Source organism: Rhinatrema bivittatum, chromosome 2, assembly GCF_901001135.1.
Source record: "Rhinatrema bivittatum chromosome 2, aRhiBiv1.1, whole genome shotgun sequence".
Lineage (NCBI taxonomy): Eukaryota > Metazoa > Chordata > Amphibia > Gymnophiona > Rhinatrematidae > Rhinatrema > Rhinatrema bivittatum.
The window spans coordinates 683,996,429-684,021,248 of record NC_042616.1 but is presented as its reverse complement, the minus strand read 5'-3'; the positions used below and the strand labels follow the sequence as shown (position 1 = coordinate 684,021,248).

The following is a 24,820-nucleotide window of genomic DNA, read 5'->3' as shown; positions in this document are numbered from 1 at the left end:
GGGTCTGTCTGATATGTGTTTTTTAAAAGGGATTTGTAGGTCGAGTTGAGTGTGTTGATGGATGTTCTTGTAGATAATCATGATGGTTTTATACATAATTCTGAAGTGGATCGGTAACCAATGAAGGTCTTTGAGGATGGGGGAGATGTGGTCGATTTTCCTGGAGTTTGTGAGGATTCTGGCTGCTGTGTTCTGTACCATTTGTAGAGGCTTGGTGTAGGAAGCTGGGAGGCCTAGTAGAAGAGAATTGCAATAATCTAGTTTGGAGAAGATTATTGCTTGCAGGATTGATCTAAAGTCATGCGCGTGGAAAAGTGGCTTTATTCTTTTCAGGATATGTAATTTGTGGAAGCAGTCTTTGGTAGTTCTGTTAATGAATGGTTTGAGGCTAAGACGATTATCTAAGAAGGCTCCTAGATCTCTTACATGTGTGGTTTGTAGGAGTGTTGGAGGCTTTGAAAGTGTATTGTTGTTTTCAGGTGCTATAAGGAGATATTCCGTTTTAGACGCATTGAGGACTAGGTTTAGGCTGTTGAGGAGGTGTTTGATTTCTAGTAAGCAATTGTCCCAGTATTCCATTGTTATCGAGATTGATTCTTTTAAAGGGATCACAATCTGTACGTCGTCAGCGAAGAGGAAGTGTTTCAGGTTTAATTTTGTGAGTAATTGACAAAGTGGTAGAAGGTATATATTAAATAGAGTGGGTGACAGGGAGGAACCTTGTGGCACCCCTCTAGTGGAGGGGTGATATTGGGATTCTGTATTATGTATTTTGACCCTGTAACCTCTGTTTTCCAGGAAGGTTTTGAACCAAGTTAGTGAAGTAGCTGTCACTCCAATATTTGCCAGTTGTTTTAGCAGGAGGTAATGGTTGACGGTATCAAAGGCCGCCGAGAAGTCAAGGAGGATTAGTAAAAATGCTTTGCCTTTATCGATTCCGGAGAGGAGGAAGTCTGAGAGTGAAAGAAGTAGTGTTTCTGTGCTTGCAGCTTTTCGAAAGCCATATTGGTTTGGAGACAGAATTCCGTGGTCTTCCAAGTAGTTGGAAAGTTGAGTGTTCACCAATTTCTCCATTATTTTGGCTATGAATGGAAGGTTGGAAATAGGGCGGAAGTTGTTGGGATCATTTGGATTTAGATTCGATTTTTTTAGGAGGGGTTTGATTGAAGCTGTTTTTAGCTCATCTGGGTAGATACCCTGGGACAGGGAACAGTTTATAATTTCAGCAAGAGATTTTGATATAATATCAGGAATGAGAAGTAGCATTTTGGAGGGAATTTGATCAAACGGGTGTGATGAAGGTTTCATTTTCTTCAGCACCGATTGTATCTCTGTGACAGTGATGGGTTCGAATGAGTTAAGTTGGATATCTTTGTTGGGGAGAATGTAAGTGTTATCTTGAGAGCTAGTGGTTAATGGCAATTGATTAAGGAGATCAGAGATTTTTTTACTGAAATGAAGAGCCAGTTCGTCTGCTTTGGTCTGAGAAAGTTCGGGTGGTATATCAGGAGTGATGGGTTTGGTGAGATTGGAAACGAAGGCGAATAGAGCTTTTGAATCATAGATGATGTGATGAACCTGTCGGGCATAGTAGTCTCTCTTTGTTTTCTGTGTACTGATTTTGTATTGGTGGAGCGTGCGTTTGTAGTCTGAAAGTGAGGCTGGAGAGGGGGCTTTACGCCATTTTCTTTCTTTCTGCCGAAGTAGTTTTTTGAGATTTCGCAGTTCGTCATTGAACCAGGGTTGTCTTTTGGATGCCTTTGAAGACTGTTTTTTGGTGGTCAGTGGGCAAAGTGTGTTTGCTACTTCTTTTGTTATTTTGGTCCATGATTGGATAGCGGAATTAGGTGTAGAAACATCGATGGATGGTAGTTCTGGGGCTATAACTTTGCTGAGGAGTTCAGAGTTACATGTTTTTCTGTAGAGGAAAGCGGGTCTTGAGTCAGGCTTAAAATCTGGTTGTGGTAGGGAAAAACTGGTGGTGATTAAGGAGTGGTCTGACCATGGGACTTGTTGACAGTCAGGTTGATTAGTTTGGGATATGCCGGCATTTGTAAAGAAGAGGTCGAGTGTGTGTCCTCCTTTGTGAGTGGGTTTGTTGATTTGTTGTTTGAAACCCATTGCGGACATTGCGGTGAGGAATGCTTCGCAGTTCGTTGAAAGGGGAACTTTGTCAACATGTAAATTGAAGTCGCCCAAGATTATAGCTGGGGAGTCAAGGTTAAGGTGTAAAGTTATAGTTTCTAGAATGGGAGAGGTGTCTGACTCTAGCAGGCCTGGAGGGGCATAAACTAGAAGGATTTGGAGATCTTCTGATTTGAACAATCCTAATTCTAATTTGGTGTTTGTGTTGATAGGATAGGGTGTGAACCTCAAGGATTTTTTGGCAGCTAGAAAGATACCCCCTCCTCTTTTTTTTTGTCTTGGGATAGAGAAGAAGTCATAGATCTGTGTTGGAAGTTGGTTAATGAGTGCGATGTCAGTGGGTTTGAGCCATGTTTCTGTTATGGCGCAAAAATCCGGAGTTGAGTCCAGCAGTAGGTCGTTAAGTATTAAAGTTTTGTTGGTCAGTGATTGTGCGTTAAATAGGAAGATGGTAAATAAGGTGAGACCTAGAAACTGTGTGGTAGGGGAAATCATGATTGGTATAAGGGATTTGTAGGTGCGTGGGCGGTAGGGCATTTTCAGTTGAATGAAGGCTTGTTATAGATACCAGAGGAATGGCTATTTGAATGCTGCTGTGGGTTGGATGGGTGCTGAATGAATGCTGTTAAAGGTCAGATAAGCATTGAATGAATGCTGTAGAGGGCTGGTTTGGTGCTGGTTGAATGCTGCTGAAGTTTGGCTGCGTGCTGGTTGGCTGCGTGTTGATTTGACTGCCTGCAGGTTTGGCTGCGTGCTGGTTGAATGCTACTGAAGTTTGGCTGCGTGCTGGTTGGCTGCGTGTTGATTTGACTGCCTGCAGGTTTGGCTGCGTGCTGGTTGAATGCTACTGAAGTTTGGCTGCGTGCTGGTTGGCTGCGTGTTGATTTGACTGCCTGCAGGTTTGGCTGCGTGCTGGTTGAATGCTACTGAAGTTTGGCTGCGTGCTGGTTGGCTGCGTGTTGATTTGACTGCCTGCAGGTTTGGCTGCGTGCAGGTTGAATGCTGCTGAAGTTTGGCTGCATGCTGGTTGGCTGCGTGTTGGTTTGACTGCCTGCTGGTTTGACTGAGTGCTGGTTGAATGCTGCTGAAGTTTGGCTGCGTGCTGGTTGAATGCTGCTGAGGTTTGGCTGCGTGCTGGTTGAATGCTGCTGAAGTTTGGCTGCGTGCTGGTTGAATGCTGCTGTAAATTGATTGCAATTGATAAATGTTTCTGAGAACTGCCCAAGTAGTGGCAAGTAAACTACGAGAGGGGCCTTGGATCTGGATCCAGTGTCTCTCCAAGGGGCTCGCTAAGGGGCAGGCCCCTTAGGTCGCGCCCCTTCGGGAGCGCGACGCCCGGCGGGATTCGCCGCGATTTAAAGGGCTTATTGGCGCCTTCTGATTGGCCTAATGCCTTTCGAGGGGCGCGGCTGACTCACCGGGTGAGCTCTGAGCAGGAGCTTCCTTCGCCTTTTTTTTCTGTTCTGTTTGGCTTTTGGTTTCGGTTTCGTTATATTCGGTGGCCTCCTCTGCACGGCTCAGGTTGGGAACGAGCGGGCTCTGACCCCGATTGGGCCTCGAGAGCCCCGACAGAGGAGGAGAAGGTAAGCGGGAGCTGGAGTCCGACGAAGCGAGAAGGGCTGCCGGCGGGAGTCGCCGCGATTTAAAGGGCTTATTGGCGCCTTCTGATTGGCCTAATGCCTTTCGAGGGGCGCGGCTGACTCACCGGGTGAGCTCTGAGCAGGAGCTTCCTTCGCCTTTTTTTTCTGTTCTGTTTGGCTTTTGGTTTCGGTTTCGTTATATTCGGTGGCCTCCTCTGCACGGCTCAGGTTGGGAACGAGCGGGCTCTGACCCCGATTGGGCCTCGAGAGCCCCGACAGAGGAGGAGAAGGTAAGCGGGAGCTGGAGTCCGACGAAGCGAGAAGGGCTGCCGGCGGGAGTCGCCGCGATTTAAAGGGCTTATTGGCGCCTTCTGATTGGCCTAATGCCTTTCGAGGGGCGCGGCTGACTCACCGGGTGAGCTCTGAGCAGGAGCTTCCTTCGCCTTTTTTTTCTGTTCTGTTTGGCTTTTGGTTTCGGTTTCGTTATATTCGGTGGCCTCCTCTGCACGGCTCAGGTTGGGAACGAGCGGGCTCTGACCCCGATTGGGCCTCGAGAGCCCCGACAGAGGAGGAGAAGGTAAGCGGGAGCTGGAGTCCGACGAAGCGAGAAGGGCTGCCGGCGGGAGTCGCCGCGATTTAAAGGGCTTATTGGCGCCTTCTGATTGGCCTAATGCCTTTCGAGGGGCGCGGCTGACTCACCGGGTGAGCTCTGAGCAGGAGCTTCCTTCGCCTTTTTTTTCTGTTCTGTTTGGCTTTTGGTTTCGGTTTCGTTATATTCGGTGGCCTCCTCTGCACGGCTCAGGTTGGGAACGAGCGGGCTCTGACCCCGATTGGGCCTCGAGAGCCCCGACAGAGGAGGAGAAGGTAAGCGGGAGCTGGAGTCCGACGAAGCGATATGTATTATGCAAAGCAGGGAGGTATGCAACGAGGAGTTAGAATTATTTACAGATGCAGCGGGTGGTATTGGCTTCGGAGCTTATTTTCAGGGACGATGGTGCGCCAAACCATGGCCTGAGGAGTGGCGGGTGGAGGGGTTGCTCGAGAACATCAATTTTCTGGAACTCTTCCCCATCGTCGTGGCTCTCTGTAACTGGGGAAAATGGCTGGCTAATAAGAAAGTTTTGTTTTGGTGTGATAACTTGGGCGTGGTTCAAGTTATTAACCGACTGTCTGCGAAATGTCCCAGGGTATCTGAATTATTGAGGGAATTTGTTTTCCAATGTTTGTCTTTGAATGTCACTATTAGAGCGAGACATGTGCCGGGGGAACAGAATGTTATAGCGGGTGCCCTCTCTCGTTTTAAGTGGCAGGAATTCAGAGCCCTAGCGCCGGGAGCTCGGTCCGAAGGGGAGCAGTTCCCAGAGCACCTGTGGAGGTTGGGACGGTTTCCGCGTGGACGTTGATCGAGAAGTCGTTGGCGCCAGCCACATGGAAAGCGTATCGGAGAGGTTGCGGCGTGATAAGTCAGTATTTGGCAGAAAGGGGATGGACGGGAGGCCCAGTACAGGATACCTGGATGGTGAATTCTGTATTATGGGCAAAAGACAAGGGATACTCGGTGGCAGTGGTACGTTCTTATGTGGCGGGTTTTTCATTTTTTCAAAAGTTAAAGGGATGGGGGAATCCCGGGGGGAGTTTTCTATTGCAAAGGGTGTTAAGAGGGTGGAAAAGGGAGAAGGGTTGGGCGCCCGATAGGAGACTTCCCATTCGTTACGAAGATTTGGGAGTGTTGGTAGGCAGTTTGCCGATGGTTTGTGTGTCAGGTTATGAAGCGTTACTATTTCAGTCTGCGTTTGTGTTAGCATTTTTTGGTGCTATGCGGGTGACCGAGTTGGTTGCTGCTTCTAAAAGGAGCGAGTCTGGAACAGGATTGTTATCGGAGAACGTGTGGATTTGTCAGGAGTCAGTAACGATTTGTATTCATCGCTCTAAGGTGGACCAGTTCGGTAAAGGGCAGGTATTAACCTTGGTTCCAGCGGTGGATGAGTTGGTGTGCCCCGTACGGTGTCTGCAGCGCTTTGCGGCAGTAAGGCCTCGGATGGGTGGTTTACTGCTATTACACCAGGATGGTTCACCAATTACGGTTTACCAATTCGTACAGGTTTTGAAACAAGTGTTGCGGTTTGTAGGATGGGATGAACGGAGGTATACTTCCCATTCGTTTAGGATTGGGGCGGCGACATCGGCGGCAGAAAGAGGTCTTAACAACAGTGCCATACAATCGATAGGGCGCTGGAAGTCCAATGCCTTTTTGACATATATCAGGAAGGATCAGTAAGCGGCGTTCAAACTTAAAAAAAAAAAAAAATTATAAATATATATATATAACAGTGAGCTAAAAATCAGTACTAGGGGCTGGTATTAATATGGCTGTGTTTCTTGCAGAGAAGAAAAAGTGTCGGGGGGAGCGTGAATGGGCCTGGTTAGTGGGCCATTCATTTATTCATTGGGCGCATCATAGAGCGGAACAGCGACCTTATGGCCCGGATCTGGAGTTGGACAGAAGGCAATGGAACGTCAGATGGCTCGGACGTCGGGGGATGCTTTGGGATGGACTGTTACCTTTCTTACAAACTTGCATTCTGGAAATGAAGATGCCGAAGTTGTTGTTAATACATTTGGGGGGTAATGATATCGCACGGGGGTCATGCAAGGACTTGATCGCAAAAATCAAGAAGGACTTTAGTACTTTGTTCAATACGATGCCTGAAACAAAATTGGGATGGTCTGATATCATCTTGAGGATAAAATTTGTGGGAATGCCGATATGGTGCAAAAGTGTTAAAAAAATGAATAAGCAAATCGGGAAATGGGTGGTTCGGCAAGGGGGGTTCTGGGTACAACATGAATGGGCCTGGAAAGTGATTCCGGGTTTCTTCCGGGCAGATGGGGTACATTTATCGGACATAGGTATTGATCTGTTTAATAATGACATACAGGAGGGTTTGGAACAAATGATGATATTTAAACTAGAGGCCGCAGGGGGGGGGGGGGAACAATGATAAGAGAGTCATCATTGTTCCTATGGCGGTAAACCTGAGCCCATAAGGTTGAAGTTCTGTTATGGTTAAAAGTTTGAAAAGGGGGGAATCTCGTGTGGTGCGGGGGGGCTGCCACACGAGATTGAAATGAGCAGGAGGGGGGCCAATGCTCAGAGGATTGTATTAAGCTCTACCACTGGAAGAGGTGGGGGGCACAATAAAATGTATAAGAATGGGGGGTTGTATTGTATGAATTGGTTGAGGGCTCAGGTAAGGTTAATAAACTGCGGCCTTGATTGTTCCAAACAAAGATTCCTGTCATTTGTGAAAAGGTAAAAGGGGAAAGAAACGTGAAAATGGGGGGGGGGGGGGGGGGAAGGGGAGAAGAACTCCAAGCGAATCTGATATCTTCCAGTTAATGAAGTGGAGTTAGCTCGTCTAACTCCACGAGGGTAACTGAAGTGAAGGGAGCGGTAGGGGTTAATAAAGATGTGGGGAAAAGGTCAAGGCAGGGTGAGCGGGGGGGGGGGGGGGGGGGGGGGGGAAGAGGGTAGTGGGAAGTTGGCCAATAGAAGGGAAGTAATTTGAATTGGGAGATAGGGATTGGTGGATAGGGGAGGTTATAATGGGAAGGCAGTTTCGCGCCTCAGACTGTGAGGAACGGCTGAGGCAGCAGGCAGAGGCTTTCCCTCCCTCCCTCCCGATAGCATGCATCATATTATATGTTACTTTTGGTGAAGAGATGTTGTCGCAGTGGCGGTAAACCCGAGCCCATAAGGTTGAAGTTCTGTTATGGTTAAAAGTTTGAAAAGGGGGGAATCTCGTGTGGTGCGGGGGGGCTGCCACACGAGATTGAAATGAGCAGGAGGGGGGCCGATGCTCAGAGGATTGTATTAAGCTCTACCACTGGAAGAGGTGGGGGGCACAATAAAATGTATAAGAATGGGGGGTTGTATTGTATGAATTGGTTGAGGGCTCGGGTAAGGTTAATAAACTGCGGCCTTGATTGTTCCAAACAAAGATTCCTGTCATTTGTGAAAAGGTAAAAGGGGAAAGAAACGTGAAAATGGGGGGGGGGGAAGGGGAGAAGAACTCCAAGCGAATCTGATATCTTCCAGTTAATGCCGATGATGCTCTGTTGTACCGCTCCCCAACTCAGCTGGTGATCATGTGTTTAACTGTGGATCTCAGTCTTAAGATATTTGATTTTTGCTGCATTTTCTGCATTCATCTGTAAGCAAAAATTCGCTTATTTTCCATATTTATTTTTATTCAAAATAATTTGATTCAAAACAGACAATTTGAAGCCCAAGAGGTTTATCAGTGCCAACTCACTACTGAAATTCTGATATTCCATTTTTTTTGGCAATCTATGACTCACATATTTCCAAAAATATGAGTTTTGTTTTATGTATTTTTCCATTTTCTAAATGGCAGAGATACATATTCTTCCCAAGTCATTTCCTTCGGTTGTACTCTTGTATGCCATTTTTCTTTGATTTCACTACAAATGAAAAACTGAAATTCCAATTACTTTCATCTGCAAACACAAAAAAACAAGAACCCTCCACTATATACTTTGACGAAGTCAACTCACTGCTACATTTCATCTTCTTACAAATAACAATTGTCTCCTTATTTCAGCCCTACAGACACGTCTTAAGGGATCTGTCTGGTCTTTCCAAGCTCATGTCCTACAATATATCTAGATTATCTTTGTTGATACAATAAATGGAATAAAAAAAAAATCCAGGTTTCTCCAAGACCGATGTGGCTCCTAGAATTCTGCACCTCCTTCAACTAGATGTCTTCAACCCTTTCGTTCCCAAGAATGTCATGTGCCCTCGAAAAATAGGGGGAAATGAAAAAATACACAGCCAAAGGATTAAGACTGCAATCTTCCTCATAGATCAGACATGTCTCACCAGCTCCTAGTCTGTAACCTCTGTTCCCTTCTCATCAACTATACACTTGTCTCTTGTCTGTAATTTTGGTGTAAATCTATTTAGACATTTTATACCGTTGTTCCATATCAAGATCACAACGGTTTACAAAAATAACATTCATAATCTAGTGCCAGAACCATGCCTCCCTCGCTTCTCTAGCATATATATAAATCTGCCTCTAATTATCTGCACAATATTGCCCATATCCAGGGGCACCAGAGCAGGTTTAGGAGGCCCTATTTTATGGCTTTTATACTTTAGTCATCTTCCTTTTAGCTTTTCTTCATTACCTTCAATTAAGCCCGCCCTGATCATGCTGTCTTACCCATCTCTCCATGCTTCTTTTTCTTTTCCCCTTTGAAATTCCCTCCTGCTCTAAGTTTACATTAGAGCGGTACGCTACACTGGAGTTAGGGTGGGAAAGTCAATCAAAACAAGCACAAAAAACAGTTAACACACCAGTTCTAAAATTAGTAACAGAGAGTAGATGGCAGGGGTGGGATCTTAGACTTGGGCAATAAATACTTGTCTTTGCGAGTGAATAAACGTAAATTTTTTGCAATGTGCTGCAGAATCTGCACGTTTTTTTTAATTTTGTTTTTTGTTTTATTTTTTACTGTGCTGCAGAACATTGTAGCTCCTTCATAATGATTCAAATTTAGTCAGTCACCATAACAATAATGCCCATAATCTAAACCTGAAAAGTTTAGACTGGGAGCAGTTTAGTCCAGGAGCCTTGTATGTAGTTATTAGTAAAAAGGCGATGGTAATGCCTCTGTACAAGTCATTGGCAAGACATCACCTGGAGTATTGTGTTCCTTTCTGGAAGTTGTATCTATAGAAGGATACAAACAGAGTAGTGGTAAACCAGAAGCGAGCTATTACAAGCCTTAAGGACCTAATTAGATATTCCTTCTCTTCCTGCTGTCGTGAAGGTATATGACAGACATTGAAATAACTGAAAGCTATACATAATGCACAAGAACCAAGCATTTTTTGAAGGAAGGAAAACTGTAAAACAAGGAATCATGATATGAGGCTGGAAGAGAACAGACACAGTGACCAAGTAGAAGGCATTTCTTCACAGAAAGGGTGGCTGATGCATGGAACAGTCTTCAATGCAGCTGGAGGAAGCAAAAACAATCACAGTTTTAAAAACATGAGATCCGCACAGACAGAGGAGAAGGGCTAAAACCAGAGACCAAGTGGGTCAGTGTTATTACAGCAGTAGAGCAACTAGATGCGCCTTCAGTCATTATTAGGCACAATTTGGTTTTCGCCCCTTTCACAACACCAAATCATTTCTTTTGTCCAATTTTGATTTAAATTAGAATTGAATTTGACTCAGGTCTTAAATATTTTCTAGTGCTGTGTAATTTATCGGCAGCGTTTGACACACTTAACCATTCAATTCGTTTACATTGCCTTGAGTCACTAGGTATCACATTAATAGTCCTTTGTTGGTTTTCCTCTTTCCTATCAAATCATTCCTACAGTGTAGTTATTGACGATTTTCACTCCATTCATTCCCTTAGATACAGGCGTCCCCCAAGAAGCATTGCTTTCACCTGTTTAATTCAACGTTTGTGCCATTCTCTCTCAGCTTGACATTAATTTTAAACTGTTTACAGATGACAAACAGTTTTTCTTTCCCATTACTTTCTTTCAGCTTTTGGTAAACTTTTCGATGCTTCTCCCATATAAGTGTGTAGCTAGTTGATAACAGTTTTGAATCTCAAAAAAAAAAAAAAGAAGATTCTACTACTTTCCCATTCTGAGACAGACAATGTATGCGAAGGTTGGACATTTAATGACATAACCATTCTGATTTACCCTTAAGCTATAGATCTGGGAATACTGGTGGACTCCAGGCTCTCTCTATGTTCTCATATTCAGTCCCTGGTATGGGACTCCTTTCACCTTTCATAAACTTTGATTATTGATTCAATCAAGACATATATAAACTGCTTAGATTTAAAACTTGTAACTCAAGAGTTAGTTATGAACTCATTAGATTACTGTAATTCCTTGTTTTTAGGTTTGCTGAAATCCTTGGTTCAAGCATTGCAACCCATTCAGAACTCGGCTGTCAGTTAGGTTTCAGGTACTCCATTACAAGCCCATATTTCTCCTGATCTAGATGAAATTCACTGGTTATCTGTAGATTGGCATATATAGTTCAAAATACTTACATTGGTCTTTAAACTTATTAATGATCTTATGCCTACATCTATATTGTCCCTCACATAGTTTGCGTTCTGCAGCCAAGAGATTGCTAGTAATTCCTACTCAAAAGCAAATCCAATTAACAGAATCATGTTCTCATATTTTTGGCACTGCTGGGTTTTCACTCCGGAACAAACTTCCAGAGCTGCTCAAAGCAGAGTGATTTGCTACATTTCAGAAAAATACTCAAAACCCATCTTTTCTCTATGGCCTTTCCTACCCTGTAACACTAAGGGCTGGATTTTAAAAGGGTTACGCGGAGATCACGTGATGTGGTGAGCGAGGGTGGACGTGTGCAGGAGAGCTCCGGGTGCCTCGTTCCATTTTTCTATTAATCTGCTAGTCATACGGCACGAAAACCCTCCCTAAATCGCATAATATTCAGCGCTGATCTCTTACATGTCGATTACCACCTACATGAACCGCTCGCCCACGGTAATGCCGATCAGGTCCGGGAGACGAGATAAAGACAAGGCAAGTGCTGGGGATCCTAAGATGGCGGCAGCTCCCGGGTCCGCGGGGCAGACAGGCCCCAATCCCGATCTGACTGAAAACTTCAAGGCTATCCTTATGGAAGCCCTGGACTCTAAGCTGGACGTAATTTCCACACAGATCGCGGATGTGAAAGCGATACTTGATGAATTAAATCCGCGTTTGGATAGACTGGAGGGCAGGGTTAATCTGGTTGAGGATGATACACTAGCGCTCACGGGCAAAATCATGGCCCTGGAAAAATTGGTCGATGCGCATGCCACTAAATTGGAAGATCTAGAGAATCGTGCACGAAGATCCAACATACGGGTGATGGGCCTACCGGAATCACTAGTTGAAAGTAGCCTGGGAACCTTTTTGGAGAGCTGGATGCCGGAGGCTTTACATGTGCCGGAGCTGCTCAATACCTTTCGGGTGGAAAGAGCGCACCGGCTGGGCCAGCGCAAGGAGGGGGAAACCAGGCCGAGGATGGTTATTTTTAAGGTATTGAACTTCGCCCATAAGCAAATTCTACTTCAAGCTTACCGAAAAGTCACGGATTTGATGTACGATGGCAGGAAAATTCGACTGTTTCAGGACTATTCCGCAAAGGTCTCTGGGCAGCGACGGAGTTTCTCCCCTATCTGCACGACACTCTTCGAAAAGCAAATTCGTTTCGCCTTACAGTTTCCAGCGCGACTGAAAGTCTGGCACGAAAATCAAATTTCCTTTTTTGATTCTCCGGAGGACGCTCAGAAGTTTATGAAGACGGCACTTAACATCTGAATGGCAAAGTTTGGCGGCCATTTTGGCCACGAGGAGGCGAGTCTCTTTTGTTTTGCTGGAGGCATCCATGTTAAGCGGTGATTGTCTGAAAATCTGCAGCTAAACAGCTTTGCTACAACGAACACCAGGTCTCTTTTCTTTCGGTTCGCCCAGTGGGGCTAAAACTCTGATGATCTACCTATGATTTAGACGGCAAGTCTACCCCGCTGCAAAGGAACTGCGTCTACCGTGGGGGACTTGGATTCCCTAAGAAGGGCTGGATAGATAGCGGGTAACGCTATCTCCCATGGGGCTTCTTCTTGGTTGTTTACTAGGGGGCAGAGCCCCTAGATTCTTCACCTGTATTACGGAGACGCCTGTACCCATGTACTGTTGTTTTATATTGCTGCAGGATCACCATGATTTTTCTTTTCAGTGAGATCTGCTGGTTCTTTCTCCTCTCATGTCTTTGAGGAGGGGAGCGGGAATGGGGCACCTGAGCACATACTGACGTGATCTCTTCCCCTCTATACGGGGAGTCAACTGGGAGGCTGGCTTCGATCCTAAAAGTGGGGGTCGGGGCAGAGCCTATTGAGTTTGGTAATGTTTGGTTTTGGTTTCAAACAGGGAATGTTGGGAGGGGTATTACAGTGGGAGTTGTGGGAAGGGAAGGGAAGGGGGTAAGAGGACGGGGAGGGAAGGTGTGAGTGTTGAATATTTGGAATGCTCCGGGATTACCATGACGTGTGAGTGTTGCCGTAGTGGTGTTGGACAGAGACTGTGTGAGTGTGGGGGCATGGGTTTGGGTTTAGTTCCTTACTGGGTGCTTCTCATTTGGAAAGGGGTTCGTGGGGAATTCACTTTGTCTTTTCTTGGACAAGAAGGGAGAGTCAGATTACTGGTCACCATGTTACAACTTTTAACTTTTATTATGCTTTGTACTCCTTTTTCTGATGGCTGATAGTACACGAGTAATCTCTTGGAATGTAAATGGCCTAGGATCGCCGGTTAAACGATATAAAATCCTCAAACAACTCAAATCCCATAAACCAACTGTAGCCTGTTTGCAGGAAACCCATCTTTCTGCCATGGAGAGTAGTAAACTCAAAAGAGATTGGGTGGGAGACTGCTATTACAATCAGGCAAAGGGGAAAAAAGGTGGGGTAGCCATTTTAGTAAACAAATCTGTCTCTTTCATTGCCTCTAACACGGTACGAGATGAGGAGGGTAGATTTCTTTTGGTGTCCAGTCATCTCAATGGCCAAGAGGTGTCTATCTGCAATCTCTATGCGCCTAATGCCTACTCTCACTCCTTTTTTATTTTTGTATTGGAACAACTAGTTGAGCATGCCAAGGGCTACTTAATTGTAGCAGGGGATTTTAACTTACCTGCGGATCCTAGCATGGATAAGACGCCGGCAGGTTCAATGCCTCCAAGCAGGGGTGGAAAGGGGGTCCCATTTTTATGTTCTGAGTTTTCGCTCCTGGACACATGGCGGACGCTACACCCCACAGAAAAAGATTATACACACATCTCTAGGGTGCATTCCTCTCTATCACGTATTGATTATATTCTGACACCGAAGGAAGGGCTTCACCTGATCTCCGAAGCTGTAATTGGGCCGCAGGGGGTGTCTGACCATGCATTAATTTGGGTAGACATACATTTCCATGACCGTGCCAAAGGGGACAGGCTGTGGAGATTCCCTGGGTTCCTCCGTTCTGATTTGTCTTTTAAAGTTTTTTTGCAAAACAAATGGGAGGACTTTGCTAATCTCAATCACCAGCATACCTCAAACCCGCAATTGTTTTGGGAAACGGCTAAAGCCGTTCTCAGAGGGGAAATTATCTCCTTTGTCGCAGCCAGAACGCGGAAGCTTAATAAAAACATTCTGGAACTAGAAGCCAAATTAGGTACACTAAAGCAGAAATTCATATCCCGCCCTTCCCCCATCTCCCAAAAGGAGTATTTTGCGGTCCTGCGGGATCTGAATTGTGTTTTACACCAGCGGGCACAACGGGCTTTTCAAGTTGCAGATCGGAACTTTTTCCGATATGGTAATAAGGCGGGGAAACATCTAGCAAATTTGGTTCGAGCCCATAGGGGAAAGACCTTCATACCCTCCATGCGTACCACGGCAGGGAATACGGTCTCTTCACGAAAGGAGATCTGTGAGGTGTTCCATAAGTTCTATGAACAATTATACACAGATGACATAGGAGGGGGTAGGAAAGAAGAGGAAGCATTTTTTGATGATCTTACGCTACCTACTCTTACTAAAACTCAACAGTCGTTCCTCAATAGACCTATCCTACCCTTGGAGGTACTAGCTGCTATCTCAACTAGTAAACTGGGGAAGGCACCAGGTCCAGACGGTTTTTCATTTGACTTTTATAAGATCTTACAACATCGCATTGTCAATCACTTGACTGATTTTTTCAATGATGCGGTCACTAAAGGGGCGTTCCCACCACTCTTTAATACTGCGTATATTACTGTTCTCCCCAAACCGGGCAAGGACCCGTTATACCCTGCGTCCTATCGTCCTATTTCACTGCTGAATTGTGATTTAAAACTCCTTGCCAAACTTCTAGCCACCAGACTAAATGTGATACTCCCGCAACTAATTTCGGTACATCAGGTGGGATTTGTTAAAAATAGACCAGCCTGTACACACATTCTCAAATTGTTATCCGCTATGAGTTCTTCCCTCTCACATTGTTCCCCGGCTTTAGTGATTGGCCTAGACTCGGAAAAAGCTTTTGACCGAGTATCTTGGCCATACCTATTCTCTGTCTTAGGACGCTATGGCTTCGAGGGAAATTTTCTGGCGTATCTACATATGTTATACGCACAACCTAAGTCACACATAACGGCCAATGGTTGTAAATCGGGAGAGGTACTAATACGTAGAGGGGTGCGGCAGGGTTGCCCCCTTTCCCCCCTCTTGTACATTCTGGCTATTGATCCTCTACTCAGGAAAATAGCGAGCTCGCCATCCATACAGGGTTATGGTACAGGTCATCAAATATTCTCCATAGCCGCCTTTGCAGACGATATCTTAATATATCTCACTGACCCCCAGCGGTCTTTAAACCCCTTGCTAGGTATCCTGGAAAAATATGGGGAATTCACAGGGCTACGTATTAACAAGGATAAGTCAGAGGCTTTAGATGTTGGGGGTAGAATGAAAGCACAGTGGCAAGGTCTTTTTCCTCTCAAATGGGTGACTACCGCAATGAAATATCTAGGTATCCAGATACCCTCCGAAGTGCGAGATTTTCATAGATTGAATGTGGAGCCCCTCTTAGAGATTACGTCCTTATTACTGAAGAAATGGCAAGGTCTGCCCCTATCTATTTCTGGTAGAATCCAATTAATTAAAATGATGATTCTCCCCCGGTGGCTTTATATCCTACAAATGACCCCGATATGGCTGACGGGGAGGGATTGTAGGGGGGCAAACGCCCTTTTTCGGAAATTCATCTGGAATGGACGTAAAGCCCGCTTATCGCTAACAATTCTAACACAACCTCCAAAAAAAGGGGGTCTGGGATGTCCCAACCTATGCAGATACAATTTGGCCTGTATTCTCAGACACGTGAAAGACATTCTGGGTGATACGTCTCATTACACTCCCCTTGCACTCCTTTGCTCTTGGTGGAATCAACAGTCCTTAAATCCCCTGCTTCAGCTTCCTAGAACCCAGCTGCCAGCGGGGCTTCTTACTCAACCGTTGATTTGGGCCAGTCGGAAGGCCTGGGCATATCTGCGTGCTCAGGCAAAGTTTTCCCCAGCAATTACTCCTTTGCTAACTATCTGCGGTAACCCACTGTTCCCACCAGCGATGACTGTATCCGTCTTCCATAGATAGAAGGAGAGGGGATTAACCTGGTTCTATCAGTGCTTTCCACCTGATGGGAATCAGTTTTATTCCTTCTCGGAATTACAACAGTTATTTGATCTAGTACCCCTAGATCATTTTGCTTACAGGCAATTGCGAGATTTTTGTGCTACGCATAAGATGTCCTCGCTACTCAACCCGCAGTTTCGGGTAGTTCAAAAGATACTCTCCATACATAAGACGCAGAAGCCCACGATAGCGGCACTCAATCAAGCACGACTGCTGCATCTTCAGTCCGATGCTGTAGTTGGTACTTGGCAACAATGGCTGAAGTGGCCTGACTTTACTCTAACTAGTCAGGAGTTTTTATCATGCTTCGAGGTGATTACTGAATGGTCTGAAAACGTACTGTATAGGGAGATCCAATATAAATTTCTGAGACGGTATTATATGGCGACTGACAGGGCTCTCTTAGCCCATATCACGGCCTCTGCTAACTGCCCCAAGTGTAATACAATACTGGGCACGTATACACATCAATTTTGGGCGTGTAATGCAATCTCTTTATTTTGGAGGGAACTGATTGGTACGTGCAACTCGTTACTTGCATTGGATCTCCCATTAGATCCCATACTCTGGCTATTTGGGGTAATACAGACTCCTTTTGTGGGATTGGGGAAATGTGAACTACAGTTCATTCGCAGAGTCAGTCTGACTGGTAAAAAGGCCATCTTAGCTTGTTGGATTTCTGCTGAGCCTCCCACACATGACATCTGGTTCAGGTCCTTGCTCAAGCTATTCACTTTAGAATATACCTGTGCCCAAGAGGCTACTGAACACAAACAGAAATGTATGAGTAATATTTGGAAACCGTTGGAGCTTTATCTACAGCCCAACATACTACCCTGATTATAATCCAAATGTGGGAATGGTTAGGTGAGCGCCCTGACCCATTGATAGGGAAGACTCACACTCATGTATGTGGCTGCATCTCTCTTTTAGATATTTGTTCTGTTCTCTTAGTACTTTGGTACCACACTCACACTGGTCTAAAGGGGGGGGGGGGGGAGGAAGGGAAAAGGGGGGAGGGACCTTAGGGACAGGTTGGGATTTGTTAGTGTGTTAATAAGGTTTATAATGTAGAGATTGTTTAACCTGATTGCCAAGGTGTACACTGCTGATTTTTTTTTTCTTCTATATCATGCCTGCTTTTGTTACTTTCTGGCATCCGCAGTTTACTATTGTGACTTATTGACAGTTCTTGCCTGAAAGTGGTTTATGAAGTTATATGCTCTTGACATCTTTTACTGTCATCACTGTGCCAGTGTGTGTAACTTGTACCCTTTGGTTCTCTACCTGTAAAACTCAATAAAAATAAGTTACAAAAAAAAAAAAAAGGGTTACGCGCATAAGGTATGCGCGTAACCCTTTTAAAACCCCCCCTGCGCATGCCGAGCCTATTTTGCATAGGCTCGGCGGCGCACGCAAGCCCCGGGACGCGCGTAAATCCCGGGGCTTGCAAAAAAGGGGCAGTTGGGGCATGGCCAGGGGGCGTGGTTTTGGATCAGGGGCGTTGCCGAATGCCCCGACACAGCTACCTGTGTCGGGGCCTGCCGCGCCGGCGCGCGTAAGTAACTACTGCCCGGAGGCAGTAGTAACTTTTCAGATAAAGGTGGTGGGGCGGGGGGGGTGTAGTTAGGGCCGGGAGGGTGGAGGGAACGGTGCGCGCAAGTTGCACAAATGTGCACCCCCTTGCGCTCGCCGACCCCGGATTTTATAAGATACGTGCGGCTACGTGCCTGATGCGCAAACAAAAGTACGCGCGCGCTGTCTTTTAAAATGTATCCCTAAGAGTTCTTGAAATGGACGGTGTTATGTCATCCCAGTGCTGGGAGATCAGCAATATGTACGAGTCAGTTGACAACAACATTTAAATTGTTTATATTGTTTTGGTAATTTTATGTATTTTGGTGTCCTGAATTTGTATGTTACATTATGTATGTAACCTTGTTACCCGCTAAACTCTGCGGATTAGTGGGCAACAAGTTTGTTTAAATAAATAATCTGCAATTATGTACTGTATTAACACACACAAAACTGTCTGTTCCTTGATCAATTACTGTACACTAATTCTATGCTTCTGTGAGAAAGTCAGTCCTACAGCATTAAAATCTATCGGCACACCACAGTGGCAGAGAATCAACTAAACTTGCAAACAGCATCTCTAACTTTTAGATCATTTTAGTGCTCTAGAAAGTTACCACGTGAACATTACCAGAATAGTTAAAAAGGATACCTGCTTTCAGCTGATCTCTGAATTTCCTTTAAACTTTCTTACAATTAAGAATCCTCTGTACTTCTCAGATCCTATGATTTCTTGAATTTTCTTATTGATGTTGCCTCCCCATCCTTTTGGCAAAGAAATATTTTCTAATGTTACCACCTGAGTCTACACACTTTGATCTCCATACTATGACCTCATACTCTACTACTTTTCCACTGAGAAAATATCTTATGCGTTATTTATACTTTTGAGGTATTAGAATGGTTCTCCAGATAGGGTCTCACCAACAACCTGTTTTCTACAAGTTATGCCTCTCCCTATACACCCCAGCATCCCTCTGGCTCTGGCCACTGCCGTATCACACTGCATTGCTATCTTGAGATAATCAGATACAATCAGCACGAGATGGGGATAACAGGAGCTACTTTTTGTAAGTGATGCCAGCTGATCTGTCACATTGGGGTAGATTTTTAAACTTGCGCGAGCGCGTCCATGTGCATGCGTTATCCGGCGCGCGCACATGGACATGCGATTTTATAACATGCGCACGCATGTTATAAAATCAGGGGTCGGCGCACGCAAGGGGGTGCACAATTGTGCACCTTGCATGCACCAAGCCATGCTGCCTTCCCCCGTTCCCTACCCCCCCACTCCCCTTATCTCCCCTGCCCTTTCCCCACTACCATTTTCTTTTTTTCACTTCTGTTTCGCGCGCCAATCTGCAGCACAGCAGCAAATGGCCGCTGTGTCGGAGGCCTCTGACCCTGCCCCGCCCCCAGATAGCCCCTTTAGTAAAGCCACGGGACTTAGACGTGTCCCGGGGCTTTACACGAGTCGCCGGGCCTTTTGAAAATAGCTGATTTACGCGCGTAAAGCTTTGAAAATCCGGCCCATTATTTTTTTGGCAAATCACTGCTATAGGAACATAATACTTGTGAGAATAAATTTCACTCTGTATATGATTTGTCACTAAGCAGATTCCAAACACTGTCAAAACACCTCTCAAACTGGATGTTGGCTATCATAGGGGTCGATGCTATAAAAAACGCGGAAAGCAGGCGCTGAAGAGTCAGCGCCCGCTTTCTTAATGTGCACATGGCGCCCGCAAGGGGGAGGCACCATACTATAAGCAAATTAGGGGTCTCGCTAGCAAGGAAGCACTAAGATCACGACCCTGCGGTTACCGGTGGTCTGCTGGTTATGAACACCGACAAACTCGGCATCGGTTTTCATAACTGCAGTCTGCCAGTTATGAAAACAGACGCCGAGATTTTTTTTTTTGTTAACTTTAACGCCTGCTTCAGGCAGGGGTTAATGTTTGAGACGCACATTTATTTTTTTTTGCATTGAGTGAATGAGTAATAGCCTCATTCACATGCATTTGCATGCGATGAGCACTCTCTCATTCACTCCGCGTCGGATGCGTGTTAAATAGGCGCTAATCCCCCTATTGCATTAGCGCCTATTTAACCCCCGTCCGACTGCAGGTTATACAATGCGCTCGGCTGAGCACACTTATTGCATCAGCCCCATAATGTGCACGATAATACGCAATGAAATAGACAAATGAACCCAAAGCCAAACTTCAAACCAATTTAGAGGTTGCGATGTGCTTCACATTAGAACCAGTAGAGGGAGCTGAAAGATCTATTCAGACAGAAATGAAAACATTAGAGCTCCCAGTAGCTGTTTGAAATAGAAACACAGGGGGGAAAAAAGAAAAATATAAAAGGGCATATGAAAGGAGCAAGCAACACATAGCCCAAGAATAAACAAAAGAATATACGGGCAATCCTACTAAAGATTATGGGGGCAAACTGGTCTCTTAAAATTAAAAGTACCATCAACTACAAGGTATGGAAATAAAAATCCTTACCCTTTGTTTCAGGTCTCATGGCTACTTTGAGAATGCTCTACTGACTGCTTTGCTAAAACTGTAATACTGAAGGAATAACAGTGACAGGAGGACAGCCATCTCAGTTTCACAGAGCCCTGAACCCACACTGCACTGCAAGTGATAAGATCACACTGCTTAGAGCTGAAGGAGTCATGCATGAATGTCAGCCACCAAAGAAAAAACAGTAATGCTAGGGGGTTTGTGTAGTAATTGGTATTAAAAGGCGGATACCTTTTGACTGCTCTTTGAAGCAGCTAGGACTGAGGATACTGCGGAAGCAGCTAGGACTGAGGATACTGCAGAAGCAGCATTCACAGTCCCTGGGATGGGGAGAGAAGGGAGAGAAGAGAGAGAAATGTCACCATTGCTAAAAAGTGAAACCTACTGGCCAGACTTAAGATGCTTGCATACAAGCCACTGGTCAAGTATTGTCACTGCAACAGCAGGCTAAGTTGGGAAACAGGCAAGGGCTAATCTATCTGAAAGGCTGCATATCACACTACAAACCCCCATGTTGGCCGAGATCCAGGTTAGAGGCTCTCCTGTATCTCCCCTGATCCCATGAGCCCAGGCTGGCTAAACCTAGAAGAGTGCCTTTTCCCAGTTCATCCCCACGCTCTGAAACCTCCTTCCAATAGAGGCCATACTAGCCAATATTCTATTGTTCCACTGTATGGTCAAAATCTGTCTTTTTCACTAGACCTAACCTTCCTAGCTGGCCTTATATTCATGTGAACTGTAGCCCTTCCTTAGGCCTCCATTCCTACTGGGGCCATATGTATGAATCATATTGTCAAGGATGACATACAGTACACCACCTCTCAGTCCTACAGTTTGCAGACATCTCAGGCATAATGTTTTCACAATGGTTCTATTTTTTTTATTATCATCCATTCCTCCCTCTATATTATACCAGCCTTTTACTGTATATGGTTTATTTGGTTTTCTAGACCATCACATCAGTAAAAACCTTCACAATGGTTTACAAATAATTAAAACAGAGAAATACAATAGATAGAATTAAAAGATCATAAAAGCTAAAATTACAAAGTAAAAGTAGAATCAAAACTACAGCTGTTAAAATTAGTCTAAAATATTAAAATAAATGTCTTACTAAAATTAAGGAAGCACAATAAAGGAGCAATAAATAAATAAATGATAAAAAGTAAAAGCATGCTGTAATATTACCCACTCTCTACATAAGCACATGTAAAGAGCCACGTTTTTAAGTCAACTTTAAAATTTCTTAAGGTCTGTTTGTAACCATAATTGAGGTGGTAAATTATTCCAGAGCTTGAGACCTGTGATAGAAATTGCCCTCTCTCGTACTTTGCATAGTCTTGCTGTTTTTATTGTAGGTATTGTTAATAAGCCTTTGTTGGCGGATCTTAGGTTTTTTTGTGGAACATGTAGTCTAGTTGCTGTATTAAGCCAATCTGTATTCTTCCCATAAATTATCTTGTGAAGAATACAAGCTGTTTTGTATTGTACTCGTGATGTTATAGGGAGCCAATGTAGAGAAATTAAAATGGGAGTAATATGATCGCATTTTCTTACCCCAGACAACACTCTTGCAGCGGCATTTTGTAAAACTTGGAGCAGCCTTATAGTACTTTGAGGGAGACCGAGCAGTAGGGCATTACAATAGTCGATGTTCGAAAAAAATCAGAGTTTGAAGGGCAGTCCTGAAGTCTTTAGGTTCTAACAATGGTTTCAGTCTTCACAGGGTAAGAAGTTTGAAATAGACATCTTTTAGTTTTAATGCTATGTGTTTTGTTTTTTTTTAATCCTAACTAGGTGTCAAGGGATATTCCTAAATCTCTAGCAAAAAATGTGGGCTTTATCTTGGAGATATTATCTAAAGATAGGGAGGGGAGCTCACCCCTCATACATTTACACTCTAAGAATAATACCTCAGTCTTATCCTCTCATCTATTTGTAATGTCTCTTTAGTCTATTATCCATTCCCCTCCTTCACCACTATGTATCACATTATGTGTATCATCTCTACCTCACAGATGTAATCCTGAATTTGATCTGTCTACCCCAGTAGAGGAGAGAGCAATAAATCCTTGTAATAAATTAATAAAACAATACAACAGGGAAAAACCACAGTTAGTTATGAATGAAGGCTCATGAGACTGGCATAACCAATGAAAGCCAGTTCCAACTGAGCTGATAAACTAAAAAAGCAGAAGGAAACTGCTAGACCTTAAGATTTATTGTCCTTTATTTCCATGCAATCTAAGGGTCTGACATGGCAACCCCGCTACTTTAGCCAGAAAAACTACATTATCCCTTTTTAAGTACTGTACAAAATGTGTAAATTAGAAGAAAAATATTTTCCCAGTACTTCTCCTTTAATGTCACTAGAATATCTCTGTACAACTGTAGGCCTGTCCCTCTGTTGATTTTCATCACTTCCTATCCCCCACAAATAGATATTCCCTCTAAACCAAGAGTGAGTAAACTATGGCCTATGGGCCAAAACCAGCCAATTGGATTGTTTGCTCTGGCCCAAAGAGTTAACTTTAAATTAATATGATGTGCAGCCTGCCGATGCTCTAACTCTAGAGCAGCCCTGGTAAATGTCATCATTGAAGGGCCCAGAAAACAAAGAGGTAGGCGATCTATAATGGCCGTCAGGTAAACAAAAAAAAGAATAGATGTAACCATATTTTTTTTTGTTTATCATTGAAGGGCCAACAACATATGAGTCTCAGTCTTATGATGACATGTCCATGGAAGCCCCAGCTGTGGTGGCTGAAATTCTCCTCTTGCTAGCACCTTTGCTGCAGCCCACAAAACATCCAATTGAAGGCAGCAGGAGCAGCAGAGCATGCTCAAAAGCAAATACAGGAGAAGGGGGTTGTTCCATTCACTTGCACCGGAGAACTGTCTGCAGCCCTTGTTTTACAATTTGTCAGTTGCATTCCTGAACCTGCCTCTGCCCCAAAGCTCCCCAACCTGAATCTGTCAATTGAGAGAGACTCAGATGGCTGCAAGAGGTAGGAAGAGAAATAGGCAAGAGAAGAAAAGAGAGAGAGAGGGTGGGGGAGAAGGTTGAAAGAGGGGTAGAAATAGAAGGGAAAGAGGGGAGTGTGAGGAGGAGGCAGATAGCTGGGATGGGGATCCTGGGATCAAGGAGAGTAGGGAATCCTAGGGTTTGGCTGGGGCTTTGCAGTCCCTGCCTTCACCTTACTCCTCCCCCCTGTTCCCTAACTGGATCACCGAACGGGACCCTCTTGCCCAGTCCCTAGTGCAGGCAATTGCCACAAATATAACCATGCATTAAAAAAAAAACTCACCCAATCCTGCTCTAAACAGATCTCCAAATAGGCTTGTAACATTCTCCAAAGATAAACAAATACTCAGTGACACTGTGCATGTTGAGAAAACTCTTATATGAAGATCCCCAGCATATCCAACTCACCAAACATGATGTCAATGAGTGGTTCAGATTTATCATGCCTCACGTCTGCTGTCACTTTACAGTTTATGTTGCTGGAACGAGCTCTTTGACTGCTGATAGCATAAAGAAACTCTCTATACAAAACAGAAAAACAGGCATTCAGTAACGCAGGAACCACACTCCAACTGAACACCATATGGTTAGTGCACACAGATCTGTTCAATTTTCCACTTAATTTAAGGAAATTATCGTTACTGCGATCTTATATTAGACACAAGTAAGGATGGCTTATCTCTAATCAGAGGCAGCATAGGATAAGTCTTTTTTTTTTTTTTTTTAACTTTCTGCAACGAACAAACATGCATGTGAGGTGACCCAGCCACCTCTAAGCACTGGGTCATTCTCCTTCCACTTTACTTAGATCCCATCCCAAAGCAAGCAACACGTTTACTAAAGAGCCAATATAGCTACGAAACCCCAAACGCTCTGTAGTGCGATGTACAACGTCTTGGTGGGAAGATGACCTCAGAAGGGGCCGAGCGCCGACCATGCCGGGTTTTTTTTCAGGAGGAAAGCCTCTTCCATCCGGTGAACTCAACAGAGACTGCACCGGACAGATTCTTCCGACAAACGCTTGTGTTTCTTACCGCGTGGACCTCACGTTGGACTCAAAGGGACAGAAGCGGACCGAAATGCTTTTAACCGTTTTCAGCAATACCTTTGCCCTGGACGCAGCCATCTTGTTCCGCTCGCCGTCCCTTCCGTCTTTCCGACAGGTGGCCAATGAGGAGCTAGAACCATGCTTGCCATAAAAGACGTCGCAAAAGACTCGAAAACAAAAGCGATGCTCCACGCATGGGCCGATGGGAATTGCAGTTTAATACTTTAGAACGTTGCTTGTGCGTCTTTGCTAGGTATTCTGGAGATGAGTATAATTTACATTCTCATCATTATTTTTATTCTGTTACTTTAATTTCACTTGGCACTTATATTGGACTGTGCATAGAGTGCCAACTATAATTTATTGGAAAGAATCCATAACGTTATAAAATAAATGTTAGTTGTTTATCTTATGTGCGCTTCCACAAGGGTGTTGGAGGGCTGCTGATGTTGGAGACTTGTGGGTCGGTTTTAAAAGCGTTGTTCGCCCAAAAACGGTCACATATGTGCGTAGGTGGGCCTCATGTGAGCAACTGACATTTTAAGACGCCACGAAGTAAGAAGAGGATGGAAAAGTGGATCATGGGATTCTGGAGCGGGGCCAAGAT

The 24,820-nt window shown here is 44.6% G+C and overlaps 1 protein-coding gene across 5 annotated transcripts in view; it reads right to left on the bottom strand.

Annotated features, from left to right (window-relative positions):
* Positions 1-24,519, bottom strand: part of LOC115085477 (myelin P2 protein-like) — a 110,546-nt gene extending 86,027 nt beyond the window's left edge. For 2 of the 5 annotated variants that reach the window (XM_029591547.1, XM_029591546.1), the window contains exons 1-2: positions 24,271-24,398; positions 23,574-23,686 (exon numbers count right to left, since the gene is read on the bottom strand). Coding sequence is in view for 2 of the 5 variants with exons in the window: in XM_029591546.1 (XP_029447406.1) it covers positions 23,574-23,686; positions 24,271-24,362 (205 nt within the window). In the remaining 3 variants the exon portion in view is untranslated. Of the gene's footprint in view, positions 1-18,255; positions 18,369-23,573; positions 23,687-24,199 lie in introns of all 5 variants that reach the window. The other 3 variants (XM_029591544.1, XM_029591545.1, XM_029591548.1) reach the window with 3 other exon arrangements.
* Positions 24,520-24,820: the final 301 nt, after the last annotated feature.